Source organism: Coturnix japonica, chromosome 1, assembly GCF_001577835.2.
Source record: "Coturnix japonica isolate 7356 chromosome 1, Coturnix japonica 2.1, whole genome shotgun sequence".
Lineage (NCBI taxonomy): Eukaryota > Metazoa > Chordata > Aves > Galliformes > Phasianidae > Coturnix > Coturnix japonica.
In genome coordinates this window covers 31,977,035-31,988,727 of record NC_029516.1, presented here as the reverse complement: position 1 = coordinate 31,988,727, position 11,693 = coordinate 31,977,035, and the positions used below count along the sequence as shown (strand labels likewise).

The 11,693-nt window shown below is 37.0% G+C and overlaps 1 protein-coding gene across 1 annotated transcript in view; it reads right to left on the bottom strand.

Moving 5' to 3' along the window:
- Positions 1–1,656: 1,656 nt before the first annotated feature.
- Positions 1,657–11,693, bottom strand: part of RAP1B (RAP1B, member of RAS oncogene family) — a 31,883-nt gene continuing 21,846 nt past the window's right edge. The window contains exons 4-8 of the mRNA XM_015856296.2: positions 11,552–11,608; positions 9,483–9,623; positions 7,867–8,010; positions 6,399–6,514; positions 1,657–5,294 (exon numbers count right to left, since the gene is read on the bottom strand). Coding sequence (XP_015711782.1) covers positions 6,428–6,514; positions 7,867–8,010; positions 9,483–9,623; positions 11,552–11,608 — 429 coding nt within the window. The 3' untranslated portion in view covers positions 1,657–5,294; positions 6,399–6,427. The remainder of the gene's footprint in view (positions 5,295–6,398; positions 6,515–7,866; positions 8,011–9,482; positions 9,624–11,551; positions 11,609–11,693) is intronic.

Sequence of the window (11,693 nt, the reverse complement as noted above, 5' to 3'; positions counted from 1 at the left end):
ACACAAACAGGTCAGCCCTAGGGGATGTGCTGCTCCCCACTAGCTGTATAGAACCCACTAGCTGTATGGGGCTTACAGCATGTACTGGATTAAAGTTCAGGGCCTGTTAGATCAAAATAAACTAATTCGTTTTAGAAAAGGAAGAAATCAGACAATTTCTAATTGCCACCATGCTTCTGGAAGGCACAACAATAGTGCCGAATATCTTTGTTGTGTTGGCCTCATTACAAGCAGTGAGTTCAGTTTACAGAGTCACACAGAATCACAGAATGACCCGGCTTGGAAGGGACCTCAAGGATCATGTAGTTCCAACCCCCCTGCCTGGCAGGGCCACCAAACATACACCTTCACTAGATCAGGTTGCCCAGAGCCCTGTCCAACCTGGTCTTGAAGAGTTTATGGCAACTGAGTTTAATATATAGACATCCGTACTGTGTGCGAGTGGTTGGTGTATCTGCTCTGCTAGATATAGAAGCATAAAGATGCCACGTAATATGAAGACATAGCGTGTACTGACCAAAGAAGGAACTGTGAATTCCACTTTGATTTCGCTCTGTGTCCAAGATTCCAGGAGCACGCCCTTCCTGCTCTACCCCGCCGTGTTACAGTAGCCAAAACAACTGCACAAATTAATTGCCAACTACGCTGTTTTTCAAATGAAAGAATTCACCTCACACCACAGTCTCAAAGAAAATCAATTCTGGTGGCAGTGAACTTTCTTAAAACAATGAAACTGTGGAGTATGTTATGCAGAACTAGCATTTCTTGAGGCCAAAGTGAACACAGCAGAATTATGAAGGCATTCCTTTCTCCATTCACAAATCTCTCCCTAAAGAACGTCTCATTGAAAACAGGAACCCACCCTCTGCCTGATGACTCAAGATCCTGAAAAAATAAATGGTTTTGGAGGGTATTTAAAGAAAGACAAAACACCCACACTTCTCTGATTTTTCAAGTCCAGATATTGCAACACTGAGAAACACAATACTGCAAAACATCTTTGCTTAAAGACCGAGGAGAACATAAAGTTTGTGACAAATAAGCGTTATTCCAGAGCTCCGCTGTAAAGAACAGAGCATTTAAATTAAGCTTAAAGAATCTTCAAATTGTTCATAAACCTTTCAAAGGAAAGAGTAAAGTGCTCGAGACTCAGAAATGAGAACTCAAGAGCTCTGCTTTACTAAAGCTACCTTAGAGAACTACATACATTTAGTTATGTATTTTTGTAACTTTTTATTTGCCTTCATCCTTCTCTGCATACACAGGCAAGATGAAACAGCTACGAAGTAAAGTATAACGTAACACCGCTGGGATAGCAGCTCAGCATTGTATAAAAAACTTTCTGTCTGTGCTGATATTTGGCTGCATCTCTCTATTACGATTTAAAAAATAAGAATTTCAGACAGCTGTGTGCTCTTTCACAATTCAAGACTAGAAATAAACTTCTATTGTTGCCAAGTCTAAGATGAGGCCTATCTATAGATAGTTCTATAGAACTAGTTTGCTGCTGTGGGAACACTTCCCCCCCTTCAAGCTATCTAGGAGTCTTTGGGGAAAATCCATCAAGTTCGATTCACCCGTAATTTTAGTTTTATAAAAGAAAATCCTCACCTTTAGTGTTTGCCCATGAGGAAACAGCAACTGTAATTACAACGGTACAGGCGAAAAAACACAGCTTTAATCAAAATTCCAACAATATTCTGTTCCCACCTCCTCTTTCTAGCATTGCAGTATCAGTACATATTATGAAACAAACTTAACATCTACCTCTACAACACTTTTCCAGAAGTTATGTTTTTACTTATGCAGAAGAGCAGTAGTAGTTTGAGTTTACAGTGCGTTCATTTGGGCTTCTGAAAACATCTTGCAGTCTCAAAATATTCCCGTAACTTAGGCGAGTAGACATTCATTTCACAGAATAATTTGAGAATGAAGAAGGGCATTAGTAACAAGTTAGAAGAAATAAATGTAGACTGAAAAGTCCTAATAGGAAGAGTGCAATTTCATTAAGTATTTCAGGAAATAAACATTACTTTTTCCATAGAAAGCTCAGACATTTAAATACCGACATACACCAATTCCAGATAGGTAGGAAATAAAGCAGTCAACCTTTGTGCGCACTGTAAGCGTAAGCTAACTTTACAGGCAGTAATACACATGTATTAATACTGAATTTGGAAAATTACTGCATTAGTTTTCTGTAATGAATTATGCAGGCTTTTATCCAAAGCTTTGAGAAGTGTTCTGTTTCTACACAAGTAGTTCAAGCGTGAACCTTTTAAGTGTGGTACAGAAAGCAGTTATCCTGAAGGCAAGTTCTCAAAAAACTTCAGCAGACAGGATTCTTTTCTACTATTAAATTCTTACACAGTCCCAATTCCTGGGAGGAACTGGATGTTCACTTCCTCAGCCAGAACAGCTTCTTACACTGTAATTACTTAGATACGAAGAAAATAACTTCATGCTTTTTCCCTTATGCTTCATGTCCATCACTTTGCATCGCTTTGCCAGGCATCTTCCCTTTAACAAGTGGGGCACCGTTTCCTTTAAGGCTTTCAAGGAGAACAATAATGGTTTTCAGTTGCCACCTGGGTTAAGATTCATTGATTTTGCAAGTCTAGCCTGAGTTCTAAGTGTCCGTGAACGTGTACTTGGCTTATTCAGCAGAATCTTTGAATGGAAAAGCATAGAGTTTCTATTAAGTTTTAACTTCCCTGTGGCTTGATCAAAACAGACTACTCCTAATGCTGAGGCATTACATGTTTACTAATCCACAGAGCAACCAAGAATGTTTCAGAATAGAGCTTTCAGTACAAAGCCTGACATTCCCTATAGTCAGTCCTTTTTGGCTGGACACCGAGACCAAGCAAAGGCCTCCTCTGATGTTATCAAAGAATATTCTCTCCTTCCCACCTACTGCCTGCCATCTGTACAGCTGCCCAGAAGAGAAACACATTAAAAAACAGAGATAATGACAACTGAGACATAAAGGCATTGTAAGACCTGAATAAGCAGATGTTGAAAGTGAAAGAAGTGAAAGGAGGAAAAATACCTTCCTCCTTGACAAGCTAATCAGCATCAAGCTTAAAAGAAAAAACAAACAAACCAAAAAACACTAAAGCACCCACTGCTCGAACCTAACCTGCCCTGGGGACCAAACAGAAGGCAGAGTGTACCAAGACACATTTATGGGGATCAGCCACATGTTCTGATGAAGGGGAAGAAATTTCAGTCTTAATTCCAACTCTGAACAGTGAAAGACTATCCTACCTCTGTTAAAAAATGGTGGTGACTGACAAAGTTACCAGCAGGATGGATCATACAGACTCTTTAATTCACTGGGTAGCGAAGTAGCTAAAGCTGGGAAGTTCTGAGATAAGCTGAACTGATTTGATTTTGCAGGAAGGAATTAGAACAAGCTCTGATAATTCCATACCAGATGGAAAAAAAAAAAGAAAGAGGTACCAAGTATTTGGGTGTGACAGTTTTCACAAGCACAGCCAAGATCAGGAGATCATCCATAGTCCACGCATTCCACTTTACATCTGTTAATATTGTTGGATTGCAAAGTCTGCAAAACTACACTTAATACTTCAAGAATGCTCTTCTGCAGATTTCCCTGAAACCAAACAAGTCTGGTTTAATCATCCAGAAAAACCATGTTTTCTCCCGAGATAGATATCTTTTCCTTTAATTCTAACAATGAATTCTTCTTGGAAAGAAGGAAAAGAGCAGACAACGTATCCGTAGTTTCCCAAACAAGTCACTGCTGGTCTACTTTTGAAAACACACTTTTCTGTGAGGGAGCCAGTCTTACACTAGGAACTTCAGATCTTCCATGTCCAAAGCAGTAAATGAAGTTTCACTCAGAAACTCTTCCGCCCTAGTACATGTGATGCTATGACAAGAAGCATCTGTGGCATGTACTCATCAGAACACATAGCGATAAGTACTCCTTTTATCATATGATGACGCACAGTCTGCGCTGCGCAAGAGATCGAGATCAATATTTACTAGCTCTACCAAAACACAAAACATTCAAGTAGTATATAACTGTAATGCAAGCCCTTGCATGGCAATCCAAATTTATTGAACTACTGATGCTAAGTCATACAAAATTGCACCACTTTAATTAAGGCTTTTAGTTTACATTTGGCCACCTCAAAGCAGTTGTAACATTAGGTTGGTCAATTTAAATACTGTGGCTCCCTGTTGGATATACACACAATCTTTACACCCAAACGTTAATGCATACAAAGCAACAAGGCATTGTTAAATAAATCAGCAAAAAGTTAATTACTGCAACTTAGGCCCTGTGACCAATTACACATGATTAAAATTACTTCCCACATTCACATCCACAGTACTCTTCCACCATTTAACATCTCAACCAAAACGTTACACATGTAAAACAATCACTAACAGGCAAAAGTACTAAACCTGTATATTTGGTATTGCAAATACACTTATGCATGAGCAAGCAAGGGAATTCACAGTGAGAATCTACAGCTGCAGAAGCCCGAAAATGATTTACAAAAAATTGTTAAATCATTAAAAAATCGTTTTAAAATATACACTTCTTGTTGTAGACCCCCACTGTACACACAACTATAAACATTGTTCCCTATGTAAACAAGGAAAAGGAAACATACAATAAAAGGTTGAAAAGTCTGGACATTTCCTTCCCAACAGATATTAAAGGCCATGTCTTTAGTCAGACGTTATACTGAAAGGACTCTTAAAGACTAGATCACTGTCTCCACAGGTTTTTCCTAAAATTAAAAAACTATATAGCTGTTGTGTTAATCAAAGCGCTTTTGTACAATACCATGATGATGATCCTGTATTTCTTTAAAAAAGTTACAATAAGCTACAAATACCGATGAAGCAAAGTTATCTGGAGTAGTCTATATAGGAGCTCTTTGGACTTTCTTTTATTATGCTAAAATAGTGGTGCTTTTAGGATTTACATTATTGTACTCTCCAATAGAAAGTGGGGATTGTTGAAGTATACAGTACACAGTTTTCATACATGTACAACATTGGTGGATGAACAATGTCTCTTATCAGTAATACTGGATGTAGGCTCTGGTTTTACCAGTTGCATACACTTAGAATATTTATAAGTAAAAATCTCTCGTGACACTGGAAAGTGATTAGAATGTGCAAACTGATGTAGTAGCTTTCATCCATTTCTTAAAGGGTACCACCACAGGAAAGTCCATTTAAGATGTTGGTAGGTTTAATAAAGTTGGAATGCTGGCACTGTTGAATTGGGCAACAGTTCTTCAGACCTGTAACAGCAAAATGAGAAGTTAACCATGATATATAGTTATTTCTCTCTAGTTAAGAAAACCAAAGCAGGAAATAGCAAAGTTCCTAGTGAACATGCTAAGAAAATATCCTGATTGCTTTTCCTCTACTAATATAATCTCTACTCTATATGTACAGCAACAGATCATCTCAGTGACTGGAATACACATGGTAATCCAAGCTGAACTATTTGGAGAATCAAAGTTCTTAGTCTGAAAGCCCTGTTAAGGAACTGCAATAATTTCTGTTACTTTCAACTAATGCCTCTGGAATCCTCTTGGTTTGTCAAGTCAAGAAAAATCTCTGTCCAAAATAGGGCTTGGAGAGGGAAAGGAGGAAACAAACTGTTAAAGAGTAAGTTGTAGGGAAAAATACAAACAAAATACCTCACAACTTACTCCTGGAAATGCTCATTGAAGAGGCAGGCTGAAACTGACATGAGCCCTCAAGAGCATTCTTCAAGCCCAGTTTTAGTTAGGTAGAACATCAACAAATTCTCAAACAATGGGATATTAAATTAATATCAGTAACTCTTGGTCAAATGTTTGGAGGGATAAAATGATCCTTCCACCACCCCTTCCCAAGTGCAACCACTGACCATATCACAACCTATAATACATCCATGTAGCCCAAAGAAAACTAGCTAAATTCCCGCAATACTATGAAAATATGAAGATGAGTTTGAAGTGGGTAGTTTGTATATTAAAACATCAAAATTTTAGTGTTTTAATATTAATATTCCTGATAATTGAGCTCTTGCAGTATATTCTATCAGCCTCCAAAAAACAAAAGTTCCGTTTTCAAAAGCTAAGTTTTGGAAGTATCAGGACAAATGTCACTAAAGGGAGTTCCACCAACACCTTAAAGCTTGAAAAAACTTCTTTGTATCAGTGTGAATAGTAAATCTTGCACAAATTCTGTAGTTCTGACTTTGGAATGGCAAAATTAACATCATAAAAACTTCAAGATACCAGGAATTTTTTATGCAGTTCAGCATGATAGAAGCTACAAGTGTTTTTGTTTGCTTGCTTCGTTTGTTTTTTAAAGTCAAAACACACAAAACTGAAAATGTTAAGCAGGTTTACCTGGCTCAGAGCTACAGTACAGCTATGTATTAAAGTAGCTGACATGATGACTTTTTGCGTGCTTTTCCAGGCACTGGAGTTTTTCTGTTAATTTGTCGCACAAGGTCATAAAAGATCTGTGAATATAAACATCAGTTGGTTAAAGAAATTAAGAAGATTCCCTCACAAATTTAACTCCTCAATCTTATTCACTCAGATACTCAAAGATCTCTGCTACTATGTAACTATCATGAAACTGGAAAGCTAAGCTGCACACTTAACATATGTCTACTTTCTGCTAAAGATATTTGATCTCTGGGTCAAATTTACCTGAAAATAATGCTATGCCACCATGATCAACTAGCATACAATATTACTTGCAATTAACTCAGCAGTCTTTGCAGAACTACAACACTACATTTCCTAGACAGGTAAAGTATAAGGACTCTCACACTTTGAGTCTCCTTGGAAGTCTTAATTAGACTACAGCTTCGTGGAAAAGCTTGTTTAAGACAAATCTAGGCATTGCAATTAAACAGCAGCTGTTTTGTTCATAATTGACATTGTGCCCATTATTTCTGCATCTCAATCTTAAATCACATCCTCATAGTAAAGCTCTCCTAGCAGTTTTGTAGGGCACTGTTTGCAAAGCAGCAAACTATCCAGGAAGGGCTTTTAGCAATTGATGGAAATAAGCTCTAGCTTAATGAACACATAACTTTACTATAGAGTTAAGCAAATACATCTTTAAGAACAACTGAGGAGTTTCCAGAAAATCCTAATTTAATATGCATTACTCATTTTAAAGTCAGCTGTGCATAAAACCACCATGCTCATTTGATTACATGCAAGTCTTGCACAGAGGACCTTTCAACTTGACTGACATTGCCAATAATATTTTCCAGCAGACACAATGAACTGCAGGGTTTATCATAAAATCCAAGCTGTTCTAGAAAGGTAAACATTAACACTATCTTTTTTAAAATGCTTTTTGCATCAGAGTCTTTATGCTGGTACACCCACTGAATAAGACAGCATATACTATGGCATGCCCTAAAAATGCATAAATGCATGTGCTTGATCAGGTGCCTAGATCCTGATAATAAGTAGCATGATACTAGAGGTGTTTTTTTGTGTTTATTTATTGCAGAGCACCTAATTATTTTGCTTCTCCAGTCAGCTACTTTTGAAAACAAATTTGTATCAGCCAATGTAGTATGAGAAGCCTGAACCAAACACAAGTGTTTACCACAAACTCCTATAGTTTAAAAACTAATTATATGAAAATTCAACAATTTGAAGAAGTTTTAAGTAAAAGTGAACTACACCCCTTGATATAAATCATCACAGATTTTCAAAATAACAGCATATACTTTTGTCCATTACAATCAATGTTATTTTTTATTTTCTTCTAGACATACAGTAACATTCAGTCAACAAAGCACTGTCTCATCTGCCACTGTTCCATCACACAGGTATCATGCCTTACCTCATTAACATTTATCTTTGATTTTGCAGAGGACTCTAAGAATGCACAATTATTCCATTGCCTTGCTAGGTTCTGACCTTGTTCCTTTCCCACAACTCTTTCATCTTCCAAGTCACACTTATTGCCAACCAGAATCATAGGCACCTAAAAAACAATTCAACATCAGCATAGAAATCATTAATGTCTCTGAAAAGCACGGTGTAAGATACCTGATGCCAGCATAATCAAGTTCTGGTATAGCAGAAACTTAAGCTTCCACCTCTGAGAGGCTTTAAAGTGACTGCATTTTCTCTTGCCTGCCATTTTGCAGGGTACTGGTTGCAAATGGTTGGATTCAGTACAACACTAATTAAGTAAATTTCACATGTACTAAGTGTTCTAATGGGATTTTACTTTCACATGCACAGACATCAACTGTTAAAATTTAAGGCATCAAAAAGTCTACTGATGACTCAGCTGTAAGACTTCAATGTTCAAAAATCCTGGTGTGGTTTTGAAGACTGAGAGGAACTTTAAGAAATACAAATCTAAATGAACCTTATAAAATACAACCAAAGAAACCCTATGCTAACCAGAATGAACGCTAGTGTAGAAATTAAGGTTTTAAATGTCCCAGGAATTATTCTGATTTTAGTTCAATCCTGTACAACATTAATACTAAAATAAAAAGTTAGGTTCTGGAAAGAAAAGGTGTGCGAAACTTAAATTCTGCCTCTTTAAGATACATTTGTGATAATGGGTAGTAAATCACTTTGAAATGAAACCCACTGAATACAGGCAAGACCTGGAGATGCACAGGCTTAATAAATTGCAAAGAGCTTTCTATGAGTCACAGTAAACTTCAATGAAGTTGAAAAATAGGTTGTGTCTGCCAAGAGCTGAAGCATACATAGATACTTGAAGGAAGGAAGGGATCAAAAATTAATGCAGCTTAAATAAGATGAGCATACTTAAAATGATCATTGCTTATTCCCTTCCTCTGTCTAGTGGCTACAGCATGGAAGATGTTTCTGACTAAAACGGTTTTATAATGTTTGAAATACCTTTCCTCTTAACAATGGAAAAAGTACTCCCTACCACAGTTAAGACTTTTTAATCAGTTATAAATTTGTTTTAGCTTCACTTTATATCTTAATAATGCTAAGGGCTGCACACTGAAATTACATGGAAATAGTATGACCAAACCTGCTCGCAAGAACGTTCCAAATATAAAGCCGCAGAACACACAAGTTTGAAGCTCACAATACAGTCTTTGGAAGAATTTAACATTATGCTTTCAAAATACCACAAGCAGTGAGAAGCACTGTAAGCTTTTTAAAACTTTGCCATATAGTAACAGAAGATACAGTTGCTTTAGACATTATTCTCTAGGACTGCAGAAACAAGTTACATATAGTTTTAAATTAAGCATTTTAAAGGTAGCAATTAAACAATTCTCTTTGCAGAGTACGTAACAAGTTACAATTTTCCTGTTTTACCTCAAGAGTTGCATTTCTTTACCACGCATCTGCTGACTGATTTGTCTCTTATCTAAAGCATGGAACCTATCTCACCAATACACTACAACATCTGCAACGAGAACTCCAGAAGACTAATGAGTTTAGAGGGATGCTTACATCATCAGTGTCTTTGACTCGAAGAATCTGTTCTCTTAGGTCCTGTAAATCATTAAACGTAGACTGTGCTGTGATGGAATATACTAATGCAAAACCTTGTCCATTTTTCATGTATAGGTCTCTCATTGCTGTAAACTGTTCCTGTAATTTAAAAAAAAAAGGTACAGAGATTGCATTAAATTTGCACTTTCCTTACGCAAACTGCCATATACTTCAGGTTACAAATATTTTACAAGCATGATACATTTGTGCTCTCCTGTTTTTAAACTGACTAATATTTTACTGTTTTACTGTATGCACTGAATGAAGCCACTTCTAAATAAATCCCTAGCTAGGAACATTATATAGGCCGTTTGTACAGCATCTAATTATTGCCAAGGGCTATAGCACCGACAAAAAAGAAGTCATCCCAGAACCTGAAATAATTTCAAAAGAGAGAACAAGTACAGCAGAAACACAGTGTAGTCTGAAGATTACAAATGTTGCATTCCTCCTGAATCCCTTTTATATAATCTTTTTCCTGTCTCCTGTTCGGTCTTTAAAATACATTGCAAAGGAACTGCATCCCTTGTCAATCTCAATTTTATATTCCAGACACTTCCTATGTTAAATCCTACTTTCATTTTCAGGGAGACTGAACAGAGGATAGAGATGCTCAATAGACTCGTCACACTTTATCTAGACTTTGGTGAAAATGACACTGCATATAGAGACTCACTGGTACCCAACACAGCAGCAGCATTACGACTTGTCCCTGACTGGAAGCTCTCACTAGTGTAACTGGAATAGCATTTGCCTTACCTTGGTGGCTTAGCTATCTTGTGATCCATCAATCACTCATCAGGTCTCTCATGTTATCTTATTACTACATTCCAGGAGTTCATCAACTGAAAGTACATGATCTCAAACTACAACTGTATTCCAATCCGACTACTCCAGGTCATGTAGTTCTTTCTAGTGGAGCATAACTAAGTGTAATAGGATTTATGAGGCTAAATAATGGAAACATTTCAAAGTTCTGTCTGTTTGTATGTCTTTAGTTCTAAAACCCAGTGAGATTTTTTTTGGAGGGGTGGGACTTAATTTTTTACGCAATTCCTTCAAACTTCTGGTTTCTTTTATAAGTCCACCCCTTTCATGGGTCCCATGCATGGAACACGTTAATTAAGACCTTATTATACCTCCACTTTTGTGATTAGAGGCAAGCACTAATGCAAAACAGTGCCATTGTTTTCAAAATTACATTAGATATTTAGGTAATAAATCTGCAGCTGCAGTGGTGAAGTCAGTTTATGTTTCATATGGGATACCAAATATCCACATACTAGACACAGACAAGTTTTCTTCTACATCTGTACCACATACTACATGTGAGATGAAAAGCATAACCTATTACAAGAATACCCACTCCATCTTTCTGTAGTTTTACACTACCCTACTCTGCTTTGCAGTTTACATAGCTGATTACAGGATCTGATTGCTATCATAGTTCCAAAAACACATACTATACTCGAAGGGACATTCACTGGAATCAATGAGAAAAATGGCTGATTTCAGCGTATTTTAGAACAAGACAGGAAAAAAAAAACTCTGACTAGTACACAACGGGTAAACATAAACCCTATGCTTTGAGTCCCCATAAGCTGACTAGAGAGATACTATTTCTATCCTCATGTCAGGAGTCCATCTCAGACACAACAGAAAAGTGAAAGAAGAAGAAAGTACGTACTTTCTACAGCAACAGAAATCAAAGCCAAGTAACCACGGGGCCTAAACTTGCCTCTGGACACTGTAAATTTAAAACAGCAGCAGAATAATTTTCAAAGTGCTCCGTCTGATATTTCTCCTATGACAGAACATTGGATCACAGGAAACTTGCAATTTGTTTTCCGTTGCAACACTCAAGCGTTGAGAGCAAAACTTCTGTTGAAGAACAACTTACATCCAATGTATCGACCACAGTTACTCTTTTGCAAACAAGGAAGGAAACCTGTCATCATTTATAACCTTACAGTTCTTGAAAGCTTTAACACTGTACAGCAGAACTTAGGAGAATTGGTTTTACTTACTGTTCCCGCAGTATCTAAGATTTCAAGCATACACTGTTGCGCATCTACTTCAACTTGCTGTCAAGAGAAATAGAAGTGGTTAGAGTGCTTCCTCTTGTAATTCTTCTCTTTAAAACTACTAATAATGTGTGACTTTATGAAG